This window comes from Physeter macrocephalus, chromosome 18 (assembly GCF_002837175.3).
Source record: "Physeter macrocephalus isolate SW-GA chromosome 18, ASM283717v5, whole genome shotgun sequence".
NCBI lineage: Eukaryota > Metazoa > Chordata > Mammalia > Artiodactyla > Physeteridae > Physeter > Physeter macrocephalus.
The window spans coordinates 55,225,837-55,251,580 of NC_041231.1; the positions used below are offsets into that span (position 1 = coordinate 55,225,837).

The following is a 25,744-nucleotide window of genomic DNA, read 5'->3' on the forward strand; positions in this document are numbered from 1 at the left end:
TTTTAGTATTTAAGATTACTCCTATAAGGTGTCATTATTGTATTGCCCCAAAAAAGAAGTGAATAATAACAAAAAACTATAAGCCATTTTTGTTTTGTTATTGCCCTAAAATGGCAATGATCTTTTCAAACATAATTGAAATTGAGTATTTGATATCATACTTAATTTAGAAATTGCTCTCTAGTAACTGTTTAAGCTTCTCCAAAGAGAGATTATCTAAGACTATGAACTGAAGAATATAGTAACATGCAAAACTCTTTTACACTTAGGGTGAGTATTTGTATTTCTAAAAACATTTTACTATTTGTAAAGGAAATAATTGGGGTAAGTTGAAAAAAGTTGCTAACTTTTTATTCAGTTTCCTTCTCTATTAACATAAATATATTCTTAAAAGAGCAATTTTGTAGAAAAGAATTGCCATTAAATAACAAAAAGCACAAAATATGGCTTCACCCACAGTTTGCTAGTAATATAAAAGAAGCATTTCATATACTGAAATAGTTCATAAAAATCTTCAGAACTTTGTTCAGTTTTTAATGCGGATTAAAATTGTATTTAAGTACTTATGCATAGTCTGCATGTATACTGTGAAATTTTGCTTTAAAATGTAAAATTTTGCTGTAAAATGGACTCATTTATTCTGTTTTCAGCAGTGTGTTTGACAATGGTGAAACTTTATTCAGTATCTTCCTTTAGGACACCAGATGTCTACATGAGAATTTCTAACCTAAGTGAAAGGGAGATGTGGAAGGGAAATCATAAGAAAGATATTAACAAATTTCACTTTATTGTTTTTTTAATTGTCTTCACTTTATTGTTGCACATGTCATTTCCCCCTCATTTTTTTTTCTATTTTCAATATTTTCGTTACTTGTGACACTACTTAAAGATACTAAAATCCTACTCTATACATAAACTGGAGTCCAGCTAAGAATTATAAATTGCTTGTACTTTAACTTCTAAAGATTATCCTTTTATCAGAAGGTATATTTATTTTATCCAAGAATGCAAGATCCCATTAAAGACAAAGATTAAAGTACACTAAGTTTATAACTTTCAAACTGAGCATGTAGATAACCGTACCATTTTATACTGATATTGCTACCACTAATTACAGCTGTAGGAATTGCTTTAATGGAAAAATTTCTGTAAATCCTAAACAAATTAGCTGTTGACATTTTTTGTTAGCAGTATGAGCCAAAGGACAAGACAATTATGATCTGGGTGGACCTGTTTTATTAAATGATGTTTTAATTAATAATCTCTACAACTTTTAAAAATAGCGTTTTAAAACATCTTCAAACCTAATATAATTCATCTCTACTGGAAGGTATGAGAGTGTAAGGCTAGATTATTTCTTGAAGTCACAGTTTTTTATTTTTTGTTAGGACAATAATGCAATTTAGTTGGATCCTAGGATTTGCACAGTAATAAAGAGAAACACTTTTTTAAAAAGTGTCTTGAAGAAAAAATTTTTTAAATAAAGTAAATGTTAAAATAAAAAAAAAAATCTCTTGAAGATCAAGTAGGAAAACCAAGTTTGATGTTGGTGAAAGCACAGATGTTTGGCCTCCCTTAGTAGATGCAGAGAACCAGCCACAATCCTTCTGAGAGTTTTCGGGAAGGAGACTTTTTTTTTTCCTGTGGGATTTTATAACAATATAAAATTCTTATTGATCTATTGGCTTTGTTTGTTTGGTTTTGGTTAGTTTAGTGAATACACATGTAAAGGGAAGGTTTTTTTTAATTCGTTTTTGTTCAGCTTTTGTTTGGTGATTGTCCATCAGAGACTCTGCCAGTAATGTAACTCATTAAGAATAAACTGGATATATCACCATACTGTGCTGAGTTAAAAATATCAGGGTTTGATTTGAGCTTTTGCATCATATCCTTATATTATTAAAATAGTAGATATCCCCCCCTTTTTAATTTTATAAAGTACTAACAGTCCAGTCATTAGGATCAAGCAGCTGTTTTTGCTGCTTTCTTTTCTTTCCAAGTAAAATTTTATTCTCTATCAAGAGTCGGCCTTTTTTGTTTGTTTGTTTTTCCCTATACAGGGCCAGGTAGTAAATATTTGTAGCTTTGTGGGCCATAATGATCTCTGTCACAACTACTGAACTCTGCCATTATAGCACAAAGGTACCTATAGACAATATCTAAACAAATGACCATGGCTGTGTTGCCATAAAACTTTACTTATGAACATGAAATTTTTATTTTCATAAAATTTTCATGTGTCACGAAATAGCCTTTTCTTTTGATTTTTTTAAAAAACCATTTTAAAATGTAAAACCATTTTTAGCTCTCAGACCATAGTTTCCCGACCCCTGTTCTATACAGTCAACTCTGGTCATTGACACTAAAATAGAAATATGTTCAAGAACCTCTGCTCATGCTCATGCCACTGGTTGAAGGTTAAGACTGTTGAAGGGAAACAATGTACTGGCCCCTGCTGGGTGAAATCAGCCCTGTTATTCCTGTATATTGTGCCATTCTCCATTTCTGATCTGTAATTTTTGTCTAAAAGCCCAGTGCTGCCTTGCCTCTTCCTCTAGTTTTTTTCTTCTGTCCTCCACAGAGGCTGTGTCAGATAGTCTTTCCTCAGAACTCCAGCCCTGTTCACCTCTCCACCCATCTCATGCCCCAAGCATATGTCCTGGCCTCTTAGCTTACCAAGAAAATAGAAGCCATCCAGCAGAAACTCCATTTCCTGTCTCCAAACTAGCAAAGTTAACTGCACATAAGCCCATTCTTTCTACCTTTTCTTCTATGGAAATGGCAGGAGGTCTTACCTTGAAACTGTTGGTAACCACATACATATGTACTCTATTTTTTGCTAACATGGTCTCATCTGCTTGGTCTTCCAGGAATTTTTCATAAATTTCAGTTTGCTGTTTGACATCCCTTTTTATTTTTCAACCTTGTGAGTTTATCCAGCGTATCTTTTCTGACACTTTAAGGAAAGGCATGTGGGAGAGGTGGAAGGAGGGGTGTTTTCTGTTGTGCCTGATCCAGTCTTCCTCACAGTAGACACCCTCTCTTTTCAGACACTTATCTCTCTGGTTGTTTTACTTAGGTTGGTGTTGCTTGGAGCATTGCCTTAGGCCCTCCTTTTTCACTGTACCTTATATGAAGCTTAAGTCACCCACTTTATCCTAATGACTCTCAAATGGTACTTCCAGCCCACATTGTTCTCCTGCACTTACTTAGTTACATGCCTTTTGCTGATCTTAAACCTCAAAACGACTTTTCCTCCTACACTGCTTTATCTCATGAGATGAAACCACTGTCCTCTCATTGCTCAAGTGAAGAATTTGGGCATCATTCTAGAAATTTACTCAGTCCTAATTGATTCAACCTTCTAAAGATTTCCATTCTCACTGCTAATTCAGGGCACAATCATCTTTGGCCAGCTGCACCTCCTCCCCACTTCCTATCCCTAAATTCTCTTCCACACTGCATCTTTGAATAACCTTTCTAAAAGGTAAATCTTCTCTACTAACTTAAAACCCTGCAGTGACTACTCATAACCCTCAAGAAAATATTCAAACAAAGCCTATCATTTTTGCTTGTCATTCCCTTCTCACTCTCAACCCAGCCTGGAAACTACGTTCATTTCCCCAAATGTGCCACGTACTTTTCCTCATAGCCTCGAAATAGGCCATCAAAGAGACTTCTCTTTTCTTCCTCAAGTGTGGGTTAGCTCTCCACTCTGAATTGGAATCACTTATCTGTAACCTTAACTATCCTGAAACTCACAGGGCAGAAATCTTCTGAAGCCTTGCCCCCAGAATGGGCCGTAGTGTTTAGGAGACACCTCATACCATGAGGTTGGTTGGGTGGGTTTTCCCATGTCCTTTTAAGTTGAAGTCAACTTACAGCTGTGTTAACAGCTTCTGAATAGTAGCTGGCTTCCATGTTAACTGAAAGCTGTCTTTATTTCTCCCCAACATGATTGAGACCACCTGCTGTCCCCAACAGGTTACTTAGAGAACCAGGGTGTGAGCAGCAGCCCCATCTCCTTTCATCTAGGATCACCTCCAACCCCCAGAATGTTTCTCTTATATGTGTTAGAGTAAGCATCTGAGTCCAGCTGAAATATCAGATGAGCTCCAATACACATCCCAGAAAGGAAGGGCTAGAAAAGAACTTCTATTTCAACTTCTGAATACAGTTGAAATAGATGCTGGGTTTTTTCCTGGGACAGGAGTAATGTGGTTGGTAAATCCAGTTTACAAGCTGAAATTATTTGATGTCCGTAACTTGATAAATAAACCTTTTAAACTTTCAGATACTACTCATACAATCACAGTGTATGACTCTGTAAAGCCTCTAAATATTTTTCTAAGAGAGGCAGTACAACACAGTGATAACAACTATAGGTAGTGGAGCTAGATTGCTCGGGTTCAAATTCTGCCTCCATCACTTATTAGCAGTGTGTGCCTTGGTTTCTTAATCTGTAAAATAGAGTTAATAAGATTGCGATGATGATTAAATGAGTTAATGTATGTAAAGCCCTTACAACACACCAAACACTATATAAGTTTTTAAAAAATAAATAAGTTTGAAAAATTAAGGAATTCAGGGCAGATTTTTATTTTGATTGCTCTAGACCCATTTTTTCCTTCAAATGTAAGGAGTGTCAGATGCCAAAAGCTATCCCCTGTGATTCTGACATTTGACTCTGGAGGACCTACTTGAGAAGAGCCACCTTCACTAAAGTGCATGGTTTGATTTCACATTTTATGGTCTGTGTATTCCTACCTCTTGAAGTCGTGAACAGCTGGGGTAGGAATTCAATCTTTGGCTACTAAAATGCAACACAGTTGAGTGCCCTGCTTAGAAGGACATATCTGGTCTCCTGAAGAGTGTCTGCAGTCTTAGGATCAGGAGACCAAAACATACATCTTACCTGGGGAAAATTAAAAGTTGTGGTATAGTTACTTTTTACCTCCAAACAATAGTAATTATTCCAAGCCTTCACAGAAATAATTTAACTTGTGAATGCATTGCTTCTGAAGAGGAAAAAAAAAGATAAAAGAAAAATTCTAGATACTGTGCTTTAGAAGCATATGTTTGCACTGTACAGAAATTTTGGCAGGTGTCTGTTAGTCTTAGGTTTTTTCCAGAAGTTGAGCCTCAAGGATAGTACAGTCTGGAAAAGAAGGGAGTTTTTGTTTGTTTTTTGTTTTTAAATTTCCTTGGCAAGAAGGTGAGAGAGAAGTATAGGAAAATCACATACTCTTCTCCCATGCTATTCATTTAACTCTTGTTTTAAAAACTATTTTGAGTTTATCGTAAAACTTTGAAAAACATTTGTCACTTTTATTTTCTAAGTGTTTTTCTTCCATACAGGAACTTGGCATTGATGGCGACTAATTTGTGTGTTTTTCTTTTTTTTCTTTTTTTCCTTTTGCATGCTGTCCCCTGTGTTGGAACTCTCAATAGAGAGTAAGTTGGTTCAATATTTGTTGGAAACCTAACTTTACTGCATGACTGTGAAATTAACCCTTTTTCTCTGTTTTCTCTCCCGAAGAGTTCATGCAGTGTTGGACCCTTTGCAATCCACGAAATGCTATTTGCAGTTATGCAAACTGTCATTCTGTTTGGAGATGTGCTTTTTAATCTACTAATTAATCTAATTTGATTATGTTCTCCTGTTCTATATTTGATGACTGGCACACCTAAGATATAAGAGGTTAAGAAAAGGCTGCCTCAATTGTAATAGCTCAAATATTATAATTTTCCGATAAACTACAGTTATAAATTGATTCCATTGAAGGTTGGTTTCACTGAATTATTAAAAAAATAATTCCCAAGTTTCACAATTTTTTTAATTGAATTCCAACCTCCACATATGCGCTTTCTAATAGTCTATTAATGGCATTCCACAAAAGCAAAGAGGGCTGTTTAAGGAGCAGTGATTCTCAGCTTTCTCTTCTGAAATCAGATTTTTAGCCCTAGTGCTATATTAATATGTCCACTTTCCTCTTTCTCCTTTAATCATAGATAAGGAAATGGGAGAATATCAACATCTGACAGTGAACTCTCTGTGATAGGGCAGTCAAGTAAGAAATTTTATGCAAAATTTCCAGTGTATATTTTGGATGGATATATATATATATATATATATATATGCATATATTTATCATTTAGTAAGTACCATTGATAAGATATAAGTATTTTGAAAAATAATAGTATAATTCTATATAGAGAGTACCATAAATAACATGTCTACATTTTTATTCAGTTATACTCACATTTTATCTAATCAAAAGAAATTTCTACTTTTGATTAGAGACTCAGAGAAGTCTTCTTTAAGAAAATAGCAATTCAGATCTTGACAGGAACATAAACTTTGGATTATGTCAGGTTGAGAAGAAAGGGCCTCCCCGGCATGACTAGCCTGAGTCCAGAGAAGTGGGAGATGTCAGAAAGACTACAGGAAAGAAAAAGAAAATCTTGGCTGCCATGAAAGGAAGGTCTTACATATCTTCCCTTGCATTGAGAAAAAGGGTTGGCTACCAATTGCAGGGTAAGGATTATTTACTTATGAGAAAATTCTTCCTCTTTAAGGAACTTTTCCTGCACATTCATTGAACAACTTTTTAATTTGGTCCTCAGCCTCTGATAACTTTAGGCTTCGTTATAATTGGTGATACAAGACTAAAAAATATATAGTCTTTTTTCTCAAATGTTATATATTCCAGATGGGAAGATGATATAAATTCAGAAAAAGTGAAATAGCACCATAAAGCTAGCCCCACTACAAGTTCCAAGTAGGGATGATCAGTGGCTATTATCTAAAGAGCTCCAAGAAGCTTTTTGGCTGGGTCTTGAGTGGTAAGCTTTGTAGGAAGTTGTGCACTTTATGTAAATAGGGGGATTAGGGAGTGTGGTAGAAAATGTGGAGTGTGTGTGAGATGTGTTCAGGGACAAAGAGTTTATGTTGCCAAATGGTCCAGCATGAGTCTGGAGAGCTAGAGCTTCATCTAAGCCTTGGAGACATTATTCTATAGACAGTGCAGGGACATGAAAGGATTTCGTTTCTATCAAAAGAGTGATGTCCAATCAGATGATGAGAAAGAAGTATGAGTTGGCCTGCTGTCTGTTTTGTAAATAAAGTTTTATTGGAACACAGCTGTGCTCACTTGTTTGCATACTGTCTATGGCCGTGCTACGATGACAGAGCTGAGTAGTTGTGACAGACACTATATGGCCTGCAAAGCCTAGGATATTTACTTTCTGGCCTGTTGCAGAAATCCAGACTTGAGGTCAGAAAGAATTGGTGCCTACGATGATGTTGTGATCAACAGATTTGAGGAAGGCCAAAAGTGAGAGCTATTCTAGAGGTTATTGTGGGGCCTAGTAAGCTAGGACAGAGAGGCCCTGTGAAGGAAGTCATATTTTCGATGAAAAGAGAATCAGGATGAAGACTGGCTCTTACATCTCTCCTTATTCCGGATGCAAAAGGAAAATGCCTGGTAAAAAGAATGAAAGAAGGAAGGGAGATAATAAGAGGAAAAACAGTGTCAAGCTACAGAATGGCTAAGCATACTAAGCTAATGAAAAAGCTATTACATTTCACGATTAGAAGATAATTGATGGGTGCAATAGGATGGAAATTGAAGGAGAAATTCTTGAGACAGAAATTGAGAAATTCTGCATCTGTAAACAAAGAATTTAGGTTGAGAATAAAAGAGTAAAGATAGAGGAGACCATACTTTAAAGAACAAGAATATAGAAAGCAAGATTAGTCTTAACAGAGGAATAAAATTGGCTCTTCCTTGGAGAAACGATTATGAGAAGGATACCTATAGAGGAAATCAAAGTGAGGGAAAAGTCAGTGGAGAATTTTATTATGAATGACAGTAAAGTAGATTAAATAAGTTATCTAGTAACAGAGCGAATGGAACACAACTAAAAACCAAGTGACTTAGCCATTGATTAGCTGTGGAAACCTTGGGAAGTCACTTAATTTTCTAGTTCTCAGTTTCCTGAGAACCAGATAAAATGGGAGGGTTGACTTGGGCATTCTAATGTCTATGATTTTCAAAATGGATTTTGGCATAGAGAAAGCTTAAAGTTGGACTTTTCAGGAAAATAGGCAAGAGTTGAAACAATAAGAGTGAAAGTGAACCGAAGAATTAGAGTGTTGTACTGGTAAACCACATTTGAGAGGGGGCAGGAAGCGCTGATTTGTAATGTTCGTTATAAATTCTGAGGTGTAAATATTCCCACATGGCTGATTTCAAGCCACCAACCAGCTCACAAAATTCCTGAATATTTAACATTTGACTTTCTAGGCAGGTACTGACTGACTCCAGGACATCACTTGACAGATTTGCCAGGTACCAATAAGAGTGAGTATTAGATTAGACACATGCACTTGTCGCAGAGCAGGTCTAGTGAGGAACAGAAAATTCAAAGTAGTCATAGTTTCTGCTTTTACAGATAGTATCTTGAGCAAGTAGCTAAAGTGTACTTTTTCTAACTCAGATTCAAATGTTGAAAAACTTAGTTATAATTCTGATAGATAAAAATCCTTCATTTCTAACATAAGGAAAAAAAGGAGTTCATATATAACTATATAAAGGAAATTCGAGAAATAAAATATATATTGAGAACAAAACTCTAATTTTCAAATTAATGTAGTTACTTTGGGCTTAACTTTTGAAACCATAGTTTTTATAATCCATTGTGATTATAAATTATCTCATATAATACAACATGGCTGACATTGTCTTAAGAGCTTTTCCCTCTTTACCTAGAAATAAATTTTCCTGTATGATATTGAATTTATTGAGGAGATATAATCTTACCGTATGTCACTTCTCCTAAGTTTTGTTTTGTTTTATTTAATTTTTTAGCTGTGCCGTGCGGCATGTGGGATCTTAGTTCCCCGACCAGGGATCGAACCCCTGCCCCCTGCAGTAGAAGCGTGGAGTCTTAACCACTGACCACCAGGGAAGTCTCCATAAGTATTTTTAATGAGATAAAGCACTTATGAATTTTAGCTTTCCTTCCCTTAAATTTTTCCTGAATCTTCCAAAAAGTTTAAAACTTGTAGATTAATATTGGAAACAGTATAAAACCCATCAATAGAAATGGAGACTAATAGCATGCCATCTAGGACTTTTTAGAAATCATTAAAATGTAGATGTAGGTTTGTATCTTGATTTTATTTATTTTAGGTACAGTTATAGTTATCCCAGGTCATTTAAAATTACTTTTGGGGCAGTTTTAATAAATAATATGTCTTATACCAAAAAATTTTGTGACCACTGACATTTTGAAAACTAAGAAGTCTCCAATTAGCACGTTATATCAAAATCATCTTATATGTTAAGGTAGCTGTCGGCGTAGTCAACCTCTGATTAACTCACTGCCACTCTTCCAAAGAGCTGGGTGCTGATGAGACCATAGGTAGTTCCTTGCCCTAAATTTCAGATAAAATAGATTTCAGTTTATGCTGTGGAATCATTGACAACCTTAGGTGTGCCAGCCATTATAGCCAGTTTCTTTACCAAGTGATGCTGCATGGAATAGCTAATTGTCGAACTTCAGCAGAAGTTGGATAACAGTTCAGATGTACTCTTGTATCACAGAGTCCAATGAAAAGCAAGAGAGATTGTTTTTCCGCTTGGCTGCCAATCGCTGTGCCTCTGATTCCTGTATTCCTTTCTATTTCAGTTTTGAATTGATCATAGAGGTCAATATTTCCTCCTTTTTCTCCTCCCTCCCCCGTTTATCCACTGTAGGTGTTCAGCATGTTTTTGGAGACTTTAGTGGACTTCATACAAGTCCACAAAGATGATCTTCAAGATTGGTTGTTTGTACTGCTGACCCAACTACTAAAAAAAATGGGTGCTGATTTGCTTGGGTCTGTTCAAGCAAAAGTTCAGAAAGCCCTCGATGTTACAAGGTAAGATTTTCTTCATGTATTTCAAGTTTACCCGGTAGTAATCAAGAATATTTCGTTTCTGTGTTAAAAGTTCAGATTTCTGGGGGCTTCCCTGGTGGCTCAGTGGTTGGGAGTCCGCCTGCCGATGCAGGGGACGCTGAGAGGCCCGCGTACCGCAAAAAAAAAAAAAAAAAAAAAAAAAAGTTCAGATTTCTGAGTCCTTTCAAACTATGTAGATTGCATGAGCTCCATTTGAAAATTATTGATGTTGCCCATTTACATGGTATATTTAATGTAACATTGATCCTTAGTTCAAACACTGCATTTAATCTACGAAAAAATTTTATTAACATTGGTTGAGTAATTCAAGGTAGTGTTTTATTTTAATTAAGATGTAACTGCAAAGTAGAGTTGAAGATTTTATTCAGTCTAGTGTAAAGATAAAAATATTTTCTAAGTTTAAAAAGAATGTTTTATTATGCATTCTTTTTTCAGAAGATTTTGAACCAATGATATATTTCTACTTTCTTGTGTAGATTGTTGAAGTGACTTATTTCAAATATCCATTTACTAAGTTGAGGTGAGTCTAGAATTCAGATATTAGGTATGGAAACATCTCTGATAATGTTGAACTTTTTACTGAATACATTTTTCTGATTAAATCTGTAAATGAGGCAAGAGATCATTCTGTGCTATAGTGTTGCTTTTTAACACCCTACAGGGGGTTAAATTTATACTTACAGGGTATAAATTCAGACGTTCAGATTCTTCTGGGAGTAGCTTTTATTGTATACTTTACCACATAGACTATATACCACATACAGGTTCTACTTCATGCATGCTTTCTGAATGACATTGTGTTTTGTTTGGTATTAAACATAATCTTCTGTTAAGTTTGCTAAATGCTTACTTGCTGACTTAATTTTTATTTTATTTTGCTTTGTTCTTTCCTTATTTCAGAGAATCTTTTCCAAATGATCTTCAGTTCAATATTCTAATGAGATTTACAGTTGATCAGACCCAGACACCAAGCTTGAAGGTAAAAATTTGAGGTCTTTTGATGACATTTTAAGGAACTAAATTATTTTATTCATAAAGTTTTGTTAATATTTGTATTTCTGTCATACGAGAAGCTGTTCAATCAGTGGATTTTGTTTTTATAAACTTTCAGACAGTCAAGCCAGCACTTCGGGACCAGCTTCACTCTTTTTGGAGTTCCAAGGTTTTTTTTGGTTTTGTTTTAATCTGCATTATTTCTTTTCTTAACTCTCTTTACAAACTGCAGTGTTTCAGATAATGTTTGTATGCATCTATATATTCAACTACTAACCTTTATAAGCCTATAAAGCATGCATGGATTTGATTTCAAATGTTATTCGATACCAGATTATCTTTTGGAGAAGCTTACTGGGGATACATATTTAGAAGGCAATACAAGTATGGCCGTCTAACCCTAAGCTGTTATGCAAACTTGCTCTATAAAATCTTATCTAATTTTATGTTTGTGATTTCCCAATCCTTTTTTTTTTTTTTTAAGTTAGGAGTTTGAATAGTTATTCTGGGCAAAATGTCAGTTTTGCCTGTGTATTTCAGTAAACAGAACTTTTTAAGTTTAATCTCAGTGCTATTCTCCAGTTCTTAACTGAAACAGTAACTTTTTTTTCTTTTTGCAATGTGATTTTCTAATGTGTGCATAAAATTTAGATTCAGGATTAACTTCCTCCATTGTTATTAGCACACATTTTCTAGTTAATTTATGTGAAAACTAGGTAGATTCCAATTTTTGATTTAAAATAATTATTTAACATAAAAGAAAAGATAATATAAAAGATCTGCCCTGAATTCTTTACTAAAGATGTTTCTTAGTGAGTTTTCTTAAATTAAAAAGAGGTTAAAGCCAGGGAAATAACAAGCATATGAGCATTTATAAGCCTTGTATTTTCTGCTCTATTCTGCACGAAGTATGTTTCTATTAGCATTATTGCCTTGGATTGATTTTCCTTTAAGTTTCTGGATATGATTTTGCCTTAAAATCACAATTATGTTTCTTACCAGGGTTGACTTATACTCATCATAATGTTATTTTCTCAGAGCTGCTTTGTGAAAAAGGATCCATCTGTTTTGATTTTTAAAAGTGACCTGCAGAAGGAGAATAATTTACTTGATGTTATTGATCAATACTGTTTAAACTTATTTTTTTGTCCAAGCCATTGTGCTAGGCATTCATAGGAATATAAAACTTACAATTTTCTATCATTATTGTTTATAATACATGATAAACTGTAAACTGTGATAAGAGTTATGATTTAGGTACTCGTGGTAGGTATTCAAGTGCTGTTGAAAACATATGTTTCATGGCCCAGTAGAAATGGAGATCTAAACCATTAGCTTAAGAAATAAGGGTGATAGGTGAGTTGAAGGAGAGAATAAAGTTGCCGAAGGCCTGAAGAGAAAGACAGTGGAAAACATATAATTAAAACGTCATACTACTGGGGCTTCCATGGTGGCACAGTGGTTAAGAATCCACCTGCCAATGCAGGGGACACGGGTTCGAGCCCTGGTCCAGGAAGATCCCACATGCTGCGGAGCAGCTAAGCCCGTGCACCACAACTACTGAGCCTGCGCTCTAGAGCCCGCGAGCCACAACTACTGAGCCCACAAGCCACAACTACTGAAGCCCGTGTGCCTAGAGCCCATGCTCCACAACAAGAGAAACCACTGCAATGAGAAGCCTGCACACCACAACAAAGGGTAGCCCCCACTCGACACAACTAGAGAAAGCCCGTGTGCAGAAATGAAGACCCAACACAGCCAAAAATAAAATAAATAAAATAAATAAATTTATTTTTTAAAAAAAAGTCTTACTGGAGACTAGAATCACAGACTGTTTCTCTAAAAGCCCTATATACATATACATATATATAATACATATACCTAGACTGTTTCTCTAAAAGCCATGTATACCTGTACGCATATATGTATATATGGCTTTTGTATATAGGGCTTTTAGAGAAACAGTCTATGTATAATATATGTGTATTATATATAAACCATAATATATAATATGAACATAGTATGTACTTGGCTTTTATATATTATATATACACACATATGCACACACACGTAAAGCTGTAGGGGAAAATCACTCTTCAACTCATAAATTGATGTTTTAGGACAGCAAGGAGACGTTCTGTTAGAGCTACACCTTATGCTGAAAATAAAAGTAACTTTTAGATGGGTGACAGGATTAAGAATTAAAAATTTAACAGGTTGTAGAAAAACACAAATAACTTGAGTATGAGATGCATAAAAATTCTTTATTGAAGAAGTGCTGGATCTTTCAGATAAAATTTTACATCTCTCACAGAGTATCATGTGGGTAAATGTCAGAAAGGAAGCAATAAAATAGGGGGAAATCGCATACAGAGTGATTTTATTTGAGTAATATTTTTTAAAATAAATGGAATTTTGTTGACTTTTTTTTCTGAGTTTCACAAACAGGTTTAGAATTATATGCACCTTAGCAACTAGATTGTTTTTCCTCTCTGAAGAAGAATGCATGTTTATGTTATTCAGAGTACAGACCATGTACAGAACCTTGTGAAATATTCTTCCAAAATGTAAATTTTCAAATGATTATATGTGTATCATGGTTATTTTGCCTTTGGTATAGTAAACACACCTATTCTGTGAAACCCTTTAAAAACTTTACATGCCTCTCTATAAATTGTCAAGACACGGAACTAATTGAATCTCACATAGTGCAAATAAATATATTCAAAAAAAACAAAATACATTGATGTTCATTCTTTGATTTACTATAGTCACCTTTCAGCCAGTCACACTGATAGAAGGTGACGGTGGCTTCAAGAATTCAGAATGTTATGTGCTGCCATAATTTAGTTGGGCCTCCTACTGCAAAAGTAACCATAAATCTCTTTCCCTCTCCCCTGTACAATTTACTCATGATGGCTGATAGGTTAATTCTTGTATTTTTCAGTACATTTCTTAAACTTATAGTTACTTCTTAAAATTCATTTATTATAAAATGAAGAATGTAAGTTGATGCATTCTGTCTTTTTTTTTAAACTGGAAACAGAAGGGGGAAAATGTACAAGAGTCAGAACTTTAACATATTACTTCCTATATATTAACTTGGCTTAGTACTTCCCAGAGACCTTATTTGGATTGAGTGAGAAAAATGACATTTTAAGATCAATAATAAGGGAAGGAGTATAGAAAACCTGATTACTTTTATCTTTGACAATATTTTTTCAAAGTCACTATTTTAATCATATATTTAAACCTTCCTTTTTCTAAGTCAGCAAATCAGCATTTAATATGTGTTTAGAATCTGCTGTATTCAAGGACTGTGCACTGTGCCAGGTGCCATTTCTAAAGGGCACTGGTAAAGTCTTAGAGAACCATTACTTAGAAATCCTAGAATATTAGATGTGCCTTTAAAAACAGTGGTTCTCAAACTTTTTTTCTACCCCAACATACCTGAGAAAGGGGAGATTATTTAACAATGGCTTACTCTAAGAATAAAGAATGCTGCATCTAAGAGAGAAGCATGTGTGCTTTGCCCCACCTCCTGCTTACATTGAAGCCTGCATGCTACCACACACCTACCCACCATGCCATCCACGCATCAGGAATTCCTGGGAGAATAATAGACTTTTTAAACTCATATATGATAGTTCTTTTATACAGATAAGTGTTGTCTCTTCTCCAGTGGTACTTGTGTAAAACTTTTTTGTCACATTTATTTTGAGACGTAGTTCTAGCAGTTGATGGACCTATTAAGGAACCTGATCTCATTGTGTGAGTCTTACTGTATGTTTGCCAAAAACCTGTATTGCCGACCTTGATTACCCAGTTGATTTATAATACCTTATTTCCAAAATTCTTTGGTTCATTTCCCCAAGAGGCAAATTGTACTTCAATTTATAAAGACTGGTTCCTAGGGAAATCTAGACAAGAGTCAGCTGTAATCTCTGAAGGCAGATTCAAGGAGAAGTGTCTAATCTTATTAAGAGAGTCTTCAGCAGTTGTTCAGACATGGGGAATGAAACTTATAAGTTCTGCTGTGTGTGAAAAAAATCCACATTATCATATACTTGTACCTCTGGTAGGTGGGTGATTGTATAACTTCTCTTTTGTTGTTGATGCTTATTCATTTTGTATTTGTCAAAAAAATAATCACCTAGGGACTTCCCTGGCCATCGAGTGGTTAAGACTTCGCACTTTCACTGCAGGGGGCGTGGGTTTGATCCCCCGTGGAGGAACTGAGATCCCATATGCCGCACAGCGCAGCCAAAAAAAAAAAAAGTCACCTAATTATTTCTGAAGTGTTCTCATTGCCCCTCAATGACCAGCTGATTGTCCTCTCTCATTGTGCATCGCTCTGCAGGTGAAGGTTGCTATCCTCAAATACATAGAAACTTTGGCCAAACAGATGGATCCAGGAGATTTTATAAATTCCAGTGAAACTCGCCTGGCAGTGTCTCGGGTCATCACTTGGACAACAGAACCCAAAAGTTCTGATGTTCGGAAGGTATGTTTTAATTTAAGGTTTAGAAGATAAATTAGAAAAGCAAGTCAGTCATTTTGGATTGCCAGTGAAGGAAGCTAATATTTTCAGGATGTTACCAGTTAGCATAGAGTTATTTACCTGGTGATATAAAGACCTTTTTAAAAAAATATCTTCTCTTTTAAATTTTATCCAATTAATATGAGTATAATTTTCAAACTTAGAATTAAAGATAACTGTCTTTGAAACAGTCCTCCCAACCTCTAATCTTATAGCCATTCAAAATATTTCAAATCTTTCCCCTCGCATTTACCTATATATTTCAAATAAGAGCTTGTGCTGTTTCTTGATTTATTAATTTTAGGCATTATTTATTGATCCATTGATAAATTTAGTCATTATATATGTCTGTCTACCTTTGTAAATTAAGACTTAACTTTCCCCTATCCTTTCCTATGTCTTTCCCCATAACCTTCAAAATACTTATGAACCAATTGTTGGTACTCAATAGAAAAGATTTAATTTTGACTGTGGAAGTATTCACCCCTGCACCAAGTGGTTTATTACAGCCTCCTTCCTTACAGAAGCTTTATTTGTCCTGGTGTTAATGATTTACCTTTTCTTTCCCCCCACATTTTTTTTTTTTTTTTTTTTTTTTTTTTTTTTTTTTGCGTTACGCAGGCCTCTCACTGTTGTGGCCTTTCCCATTGCGGAGCACGGGCTCTGGACGCACAGGCTCAGCGGCCATGGCTCACGGGCTCAGCCGCTCTGCGGCATGTGGGATCTTCCCGGACAGGGGCACGAACCCGTGTCCCCTGAATTGGCAGGCGGACTCTCAACCACTGCGCCACCAGGGAAGCCCACCCCCACATGTTTTTTAAGTACTTGTTGTTAGGTTCAACATCTCTGTCATATGCTCATGGCTAAGATTTTCCATATGCTCAAAAACAGGTTATTTATTTTCTGGAGAGTTCCTTTCTAGACCCTCCTCTGTTCTCTTCACCTTCTTCCTGAGACTTCTCTTCAACCCTAATCATTCGTTTCTTGCATTCTGTATCTAGTTCTGTTGACAAAGCCAGAATAATCAAAATAGTATGGTACTGGCACAAAAACAGAAACATAGATCAATGGAACAGAATAGAAAGCCCAGAAATAAAACCCATGCACACGTGGTCAATTAACCTATGATAAAGTAGCCAGGAATATACAATGGAGAAAAGATAATCTGTTCGATAACTAGTGCTGGGAAAACTGGACAACTACATATAAAAGCATGAAATTAGAATATTCTCTATCACCATATACAAAAATAAACTCAAAATGGATTAAAGACCTAAATGTAAGACTGTACAAGTCCTAGAGGAAAACATAGGCAGAACACTTTCTGACATAAATCACAGCAATACTTTTTTGGATCCATCTCCTAAAGCAAAGGAAATAAAAATAAACAAATGGGACCTAATTAAACTTAAAAGCTTTTGCAGAGCAAAGGAAACCATTAACAAAACAAAAAGACAACCTATTGAATGGAAGAAAATATTTGCAAATGATATGACCAATAAGGAATAAATATCCAACATTTATAAACAACTCACACAACTCAACATCAAAAAAATGAGCAGCCCAATTGAAAAATACGCAGAAGAACTGAATAGACATTTTTCCAGAGAGGAAATGCAGATGGCCAACAGGCACAGGAAAAGATGCTCAACATTGCCAATCATCAGGGAAATGCAAATCAAAACCACAATGATATATCACCTCATACCAGTCAGAATGGCTATTATCGAAAAGAACACAGATAACAAATGTTGACGAGGATGTGGAAAAAAGGGAACCCTCTTATACACTGTTTTTGGGAATGTAAATTGGTGCAGCCACTGTGGAAAACACTATGGAGGTTTCTCGAAAAACTAAGAATAGGGACTTCCCTGATGGCGCAGTGGTTAAGAATCTGCCTGCCAATGCAGGGGACACGGGTTTGAGCCCTCGTCCGGGAAGATCCCACATGCCGTGGAGCAGCTAAACCTGTGTGCCAGGACTTCCCTGATGGCGCAGTGGTTAAGAATCTGCCTGCCAATGCAGGGGACACGGGTTTGAGCCCTCGTCCGGGAAGACCCCACATGCCGTGGAGCAGCTAAACCTGTGTGCCACAACTACTGAGCCTGTGCTCTGGAGCCCACGAGCCACAACTACTGAGCCCATGTGCCTAGAGCCCATGCTCTGCAACAAGAGAAGCCACCGCAATGAGAAGCCTTTGCACCGCAACAAAGAGTAGCTCCTGCTCGCCACAACTAGAGAAAAGCCCACGCACAGCAACGAAGACCCAATGCACCCCAAAATTAATTAATTAATTAAACAAAAACATTATTTGAAATGTTTGAAATAATTTGAAAAGATACATGCACCCCAATGTTTATAGCAGCATTATTTACAATTGCCAAGATATGGATGGAAGCAACCTAAGTGTCCATCAGCAGATGAATGAAGGGACTTCCCTGGCAGTCCAGTGGTTAGGACTTCACCTTCCAATGCAGGGGGTGTGGGTTTGATCCCTGCTCAGGGAGCTAAGATTTCACATGGCTCAGGGCCAAAAAACCAAGACATAAAACAGAAACAAGATTGTAACAAATTCAGTAAAGACTTTAAAAATGGTCCACATCAAAAAAATAATAATCTTAAAAAAAAAAACAGGTGAATGGATAAAGAAGATGTGATGTATATGTATGCCATGGAATACTACTCTGCCATAAAAGTGAATGGGATTTTGCATTTGCAGCAGCATGGATGGACTTGGAGGGCATTATACAAAGTGAAATAAGTCAGACAGAGAAAGACAAATACTGTATGATATCACTTACATGTGGAATCTAAAAAATATAACAAACTAAATATAACAAAAAAGAAGCATATTCACAGATACAGAGAACAAACTAGTGGTTACCAGCAGGAGAGGGGCAATATGGGAGTGGGGAATTATGAGGTACCAACTATTAGGTATGAAATCAGTCACAAAGACATATTGTACAATGTGGAATATAGCCAATATTTTATAATAAGTATAAATGAAGTATAACCTTTAAAAATTGTGAATCACTATATTGTACACCTATAACATATAATACTGTACAGCAGCTGTACTTCAATTTTTAAAACCAAGCCAAACAAGACAAAAACCATAAAGATTAAGCAGAAATTAATAAAATAGAGAATAGAAAAACAATAGAGAAAATTAGTGAAACCAAAAGTTGTGTTTTTTGGAAAGATCAACAGTATTGACGAACTTTTAGCTAGATTGACAGAAAAAAAGAGAAGACTCAAATTACTAGAATTAGAAATGAAAGAGGGAATATTATTACTAACCTTACAGAAATAAAAAGGATTATAAAGGAATGTTACAATATAGTATGCCAATAAGTAGTTAACTTAGATGAAATGGACAAATCTCTAGAAAGACACAAACTACCAAAAGTGACTCAAGGAGTCAAAAGAACAAGTAAAGAGTTTGATTTAGTAATCACAAAACCACCCACAAAGAGAAGCCCAGGCTCAGATGGTTTAACTGGTGAGTTCTACCAAGCATTAATATCAGTTCTTCACAAACTCTTCCTTAAAAAACAGAAGAGGAAGGAACACTTTCCAACTCATTCTGTGAGGACAGTTTTATCTTGATAAAAAACGCAAAGACATCACACACAAAAAGAAAACTACAGATCAATGTCTCTTACAAATATGGACTCTTTTAATCCTGGCAAACCAAATTCTGCAACATATAAAAAGAGAATTATACACCAAGACCACGTGTAATTTATCCCAGGTATGTAAGGTTAACATCTGAAAGTCTATTATAGTACTCCACATTAATAGTAAAAAGACAGAAACCACATGATTATCTCAACAGAAAAGGCATCTGGCAAGATCTAACATCTTTCATGATTAAAACAAAAACAAAAAATCATAAACTAAACAAAGTATCAAGGGAAGGGACCTTCTTAAACCCAGTACAGGGCACCTCTACAGCTATTACTAATATCCACAGCTACTTAATGGTGAAAGATTGGATGCTTTCTCCATAAAGTCAGGAACAAGAAATGGATGTCTGCTCTCACCATTTCTGTACAACATTGTAGCGGGGTTCTCTGGTTTCTAGCCAGGATAGTTAGGCCAGAAAAGAGAAAAAAGAGAGAGAGAAAGGAAGAAAAGTAAAACTATTTCTGTTTGCAAATGATACAATTTTATATATAGAAAATCCTTCAGAATCACTAAAAAACCATTAGAACGGGGCTTCCCTGGTGACACAGTGGTTGAGAGTCCGCCTGCCGATGCCGGGGACGTGGGTTCGTGCCCCGGTCCGGGAAGATCCCACATGCCGTGGAGCGGCTAGGCCCGTGAGCCATGGCCGCTGAGCCTGCGCGTCCGGAGCCTGTGCTCCGCAACGGGAGAGGCCACAACAGTGAGAGGCCCACGTACCGGGGGAAAAAAAAAAAAAAAAAAAAAAAAATCAATTGTATTTCTAAACACTTGAACAATCCAAAAACGAAATTAAGAAAACAATTCCATTTACAGTAGCATTAAAAAGATTAAAATAGGGATAAATTTTTAAAAGGAAGTGCAAAATTTATAGTAGAAACTATGAAATAATATTGAAAGAAATTAAAGAAGATTTAAATAAATGGAAAATCATCCCATGTTCTTGGATCAGAAGACTTAATATTCTTAAGATGGCAATACTTCCCAAAGTGATCTACAAATTCAGTGTAATCCTTACCATACTCCCAGCTGGCTTTGTAGAAATTGACAAGCTGATTCCAAAATTCATAATGGAATTCCAAGGGACCCCTAATAGCCAGAAGAGCCTTGAAAAAAAAAAAAAGTAGGAGGACTTTACACTTCCAGATTTCAGAACCTAATACAAAGTAATAGTAATCAAGACAGTGTGGTACTGACATAAGGCTAGACATGAAGACCAGTGGAATAGAATTGAGAGTCCAGAAAAAAACCTGTGTTTATGGCTAATTGATTTCCGACAGGGTCACAAAGACCATTCAATAAGGAAATCATAGTCTTTTCAACAAATTGTGCTGGGACAACTAAATAGCCACATGCAGAAGAATGAAGTTGAACCCTTACCTCATGCCATATACAAAAATTAATACAAAATGATCAAAGACTTAAATGTAAAAGCTAAACCTAGAAAACTCTTAAAAGAAAAGAGGGTTAAATCTTTATGACTTTGGATTTGGCAGTGGATTCTAACCAAAAGCACAAACAACAAAAGGAAAAAATAGATCAGTTGGATTTCATCAAAATTAAGAATTGGGGATATTCCAAGACCAAGAATACTGATGATTGACATGTTTTAAGTAAGGGAATGATATGATCTGATTTATGTTTTAAAACATTATTTTGACTAATGTGACAAAATGGACTAGCTATGTTGTGTAAGGAAGAAGAGGGTAGGAGAGGTAGGGCTGATATTGAACGGAAACTAAGTTTTCATCTAATGTAGTAGGAAATCACCAGAAAATGTTTCTAACTGATAAATCAAGAAATAATTATATAAGCCCATGTATACCTAACAATCAGTAAAAACAAGCATTACGAAGAGCTCTGGAGAGCTGAACAGGGGATTGAGAACTGTAAAACCTTTTCTAAAGGTTTTTTGTTTGTTTTTTTTAATCCATGAGTATGTGTTACTTTCTTTTTTTTAGATGTTGGGGGTAGGAGTTTATTCATTTATTTATTTATTTTTGCTGTGTTGGGTCTTCGTTTGTATGTGAGGGCTTTCTCTAGTTGTGGCAAGCGGGGGCCACTCTTCATCGCGGTGCGCGGCCCTCTCACTATCGCGGCCTCTCTTGTTGCGGAGCACAGGCTCCAGACGCGCAGGCTCAATAGTTGTGGCTCACGGGCCTAGTTGCTCCGCAGCATGTGGGATCCTCCCAGACCAGGGCTCAAACCCATGTCGACCCTGCATTAGCAGGCAGATTCTCAACCACTGCGCCACCAGGGAAGCCCATGTGTTACTTTTATTTAAAGACTGGAAAATTTATTTTTAAATAAATGTAAAATGTAGCTAGTAAAATAAATGTGACATTAAACCAACAGAAATGAAGGACTTCATCAAAATATACTAAAGCTATTGCAGGGACTTCCCTGGTGGTGCAGTAGTTAAGAATCCACCTGCCAATGCAGGGGACACGGGTTCGATCCCTCGTCCAGAAAGATCCCACATGCCACGGAGCAACTAAGCCCTGCGCCACAACTACTGAGCTGCGCTCTAGAGCCTGTGAGCCACAACTTCTGAGACCACGCGCCGCAACTACTGAAGCCCGCACGCTCTAGGGCCTGTGTGCCGCAACTGCTGAGCCCGCGTGCCTAGAGCTCGTGCTCCACAACAAGAGAAGCCACCGCAATGAGAAGCTTTTGCACCACAAGGAAGAGTAGCCCCTGCTCACCGCAACTAGAGAAAGCCTGTGCCCAGCAATGAAGACCCAAAGCAGCCAAAAATAAATTTAAAAATTAAAATAAAAAATAAATAAAGCTATTGCATTTTAAATCATGCGATTTAAACCTGTATTATTTGATGCAGAAATAGACAAAGATCAATGGAATATAAAGGAGGGTCCAGAGAAACAGGTTTATATAGAGATTAGTTCATGATAAGGGTGTCACGTTGAGTCATGAGGAAAGGATACACTCATTGGTTTGGGAACAGTTGGATTGTCTGTCTCTAGAAGGAAAATAAAGCTGCATCTCATACACCAAAATAAAATCTAGGTGGAATAAAATATACCTTAACAATTATTAATTCATTTGCTCAAATTAACTTGAGATCCTTTCACTGTTTATGTTCCAAAAAGACACAAGATCATAAAGTTTTGTTTCAAAATGCAAATAGCTTTATTTAAACACTATTAACATGTTAGAGTACACACCTACACAGTGTATACTTTGTTGTTGCTTTTAACAAAATGGGCTTATGTTACAGATGTTTTATAATTTTTTCCTTCAGCAGTATGTAATAGTCCTCTCCCAATCTCTTCATGTATAGAGCTACATCATCTTTCAAGGCTGTGTTGTGTAGTATGTCATTGTGCCAATGTAACTTAATTTCACCATTCCCCTCCTGTTGTTTATTAGATGTCATAAACATGGAACGCTTAGGTTTTCATAGAGTGGGGTCAGAAAGGGTCCAGAACAAGATGTGCACATTTACATACAAGTCATGATCGTGAACTATTTGGGTTTCCTTCTCCTCTCAGTTAAGTTTCTGTGCAATCTGAATTTCACAGTGTGGCTTTTAATAACTCAATTGATTACTTTAGAAGAAGAAAGGAAATTTATGTTTTCTTAACTAATCTGAGTAACCTTCCTTTGTTCCCATTTCCACAGAAACATTAGACTAGTTTTAGTTTCGAATTGTAGATTTGTTAAGATTAGTTGCTTTGAGAGAAGACTAAATACAGCTAGTTAATTTAAGAATCATATAATGGGACTTCTCTGGAGGTCCAGTGGTTGCGAATCAGCTTTCCAATGCAGGGGACATGGGTTGATCACTGGTCAGGGAACTGGGGTTCCACATGCCACAGGCAAACTGGGCCTGCGTGCCACAACTAGAGAGCCCACGTGCTGCAACTACAATGCCCATACACTCTGGAGCCTGCGCACCACAACTACAGAGCCTGCACGCCGCAACTACTGAGCCCATGCGCTTTAGAGCCCACACGCCACAACGAAAGATCCTGCGTGCTGCAACAAAGACCCGATGCAGCCATAAAGAAATAAATTTTTTTTTTAAAAAAAAGAATCCTATATTGAGAAAATGAAAATTAAAGTGCTCAGTTGCTCTTGATGGGCTTTGTATAGTTTAGGGATGTAGTTCCTTATTTCCATCCATCTTTCTTCTTGTAATAATTTTTTTAGGAAAACTGAAGTAGGAGCATATATTGACAGAGTAATCCTAGAAACTGTCTGGTTGACTTTTGCCATTGATTGTTAGGTCTTATTTGTTATACTTTTCATATTCCTGTCTTACTTTCAAAAAATAAATGGTAAGTCAAATATTTTTTGATTTTATTCTTCCAGCAAAGAAATTTGAAAGCATATAAGAACATCTTTTTCCCTGGGAAAGATGGCCTTGCACTATTGAACAGAAATGTTGAGTGAAGAAAATGGACTCCTTTGAGTAACCAAAATATATTCATATGCTTCTTGTATGTCTTTCTTTTCTAGGCAGCGCAGTCAGTCCTGATTTCCTTATTTGAACTCAATACCCCAGAGTTTACAATGTTATTAGGAGCTTTACCAAAAACTTTTCAGGATGGTGCTACCAAACTTCTTCATAATCACCTTCGAAACACTGGCAATGGAACCCAGGTCTTTTTCAGTTATTTTCTTGGCCATTGTATAATGTGATGACTGGTTAACAATAATTGTTTTTTTTTTTTTTTTACATGAAGTAAACTTTGATCCTAATGTACAATTTTTGCATCTGCACTGGGCAGCATTTCCTGAGCAGAAGTAAATATTTTCCTGGAAAGAATAGAGTTCTTAGGCCTATCATGTTTCTATTATAATTTGGTGTACGTTAGGATGGTGGTGAACAGTGGCCAGGGTATGAACAAGGAAAGTGAAATGTAGCAGAACTTAGATGAGGGCATCAGCTTTGCAAGCCATGAGAATTAGGACATGCTCTTTAGATGAACCAGTCCTTATTTGAGGACCAGAAAGGATGACTTATTCCAGGAATAACAAATAAGGCCCGAGGAGGGTAGTACTTTAAAGGGTGTGTTCACATTTAATAATAACAGGCTTGTCAGCCCATAGGTGGTTGGATAACACAGGATTTTGTTTTGGAGAAGTAAGATCTGAGTAAATGAAACGTTAGTGTTGTATCTAAATGGTATCAAACCATTTACATAATATGCCTGAAGAATTGAACTTAAGTTTTAAAGAGACAAAGAGAGCGATACCTTTGCTAATGGATAAAGGAGAAAGTAGATGCACTTATGGCAGGATTAAGGTAATGTCTAAGGGGAGAACAATCTGAGAACAATTTCTTGGGACCAAAGTCAGTTTTTTTAAAAGAAGGGGGAATTCCCTGGTGGTCCAGTATTGAGAACTCTTCACATCCACTGCTGAGGGCCTGGGTTCGATCCCTGGTCAGAGAACCAAGATCCCACAAGCTGTGCGGTATGGCAAAAAAATAAAAATTAAAAAATTTTTTTAAATAAAAGGAGAAAGTATTGTTTCGTTATATTTTAAGAGATAGGCAAATTACTAACATGACCAGATTCTATTCCTTTGGTGTCTTTGTAAAAATCATTTGTAAATCAAACTCAAGAGGGAACAGAATTTGAGCATTCGTAATGGTTGGAGGAAGGAAAATTGGCTCAGAGCAGGGAGCTAATTTAAAATTGTTAATTTGGGATCTTGTTTAATCTTTGAGGAAAAAGATATTGTGGTAATATTTGAGAGAAGGAAGTGTGTGAGGAGAAAAATAAAAAGAGCTAGATTTCTGAATGGGAAGAAAGTTTTTTCCCACAGAAACTAGAGATAAGTACATGAATATTTAAAATAATGACCTATAAGTATGGCTCTCTCATGTTGTTCAACATCTTGATTGTATGACTTCCTGAAGAGCCTTTTGGTTGAACTACCTGTCATATGTTAATGTTTATTTGACTCCGTCCATCAGGGTTCCATGGGGAGTCCTTTGACAAGACCGACACCACGGTCACCAGCCAACTGGTCCAGTCCTCTCACTTCTCCTACCAACACGTCACAGAATACTTTATCTCCAAGGTAATAAAAGGGTTATTTTCCATCATGGTTTGTATTTGCAGATTCCCCATTCTTAGAAAAACAGACATTAATATAATTCCAGTTGATTTCTACTCAACTTGACAGGTCTTAGACACATAGAAACTTAGCAAATTCAAAAAATGTTAAGTTTATTCCAAAACTAACCCTTTAGATGATAATAATGTATAGGATATGGAACTGTTTTTTGTAAGTGACAGGAAAACTTAGGGACACAGCTTTTGGAAATTACTGCTTGTTGCATTAAATAGCATAGTTATGTTTCTCAGATATGCTGTATAAATCCATTAATTGCCAATTGTGTCTTTCCATTATAATACTCAATATAAGTGATGAGGTCAAGTTATAATGATGAATATTTAGATCTAATATTGGCCGGCCACCTCTAAAAATAGAAGAAAAAATTAACCTTATAGGGCTTCCCTGGTGGCGCAGTGGTTGAGAGTCCGCCTGCCGATGCAGGGGATACGGGTTCGTGCCCT

General features: G+C 36.2%; 1 protein-coding gene across 15 annotated transcripts in view; it reads left to right on the forward strand.

Moving 5' to 3' along the window:
• The window catches only part of CLASP2 (cytoplasmic linker associated protein 2), a 180,249-nt gene that overhangs the window by 133,701 nt on the left and 20,804 nt on the right, over positions 1 to 25,744 (forward strand). For 9 of the 15 annotated variants that reach the window (XM_055079794.1, XM_055079795.1, XM_055079803.1 and 6 more), the window contains 6 exons: positions 9,765 to 9,928; positions 10,868 to 10,946; positions 11,079 to 11,129; positions 15,321 to 15,464; positions 23,673 to 23,816; positions 25,138 to 25,244. In XM_055079794.1, coding sequence (XP_054935769.1) covers positions 9,765 to 9,928; positions 10,868 to 10,946; positions 11,079 to 11,129; positions 15,321 to 15,464; positions 23,673 to 23,816; positions 25,138 to 25,244 — 689 coding nt within the window. The remainder of the gene's footprint in view (positions 1 to 9,764; positions 9,929 to 10,867; positions 10,947 to 11,078; positions 11,130 to 15,320; positions 15,465 to 23,672; positions 23,817 to 25,137; positions 25,245 to 25,744) is intronic. The other 6 variants (XM_055079797.1, XM_007125233.4, XM_055079806.1 and 3 more) reach the window with 1 other exon arrangement.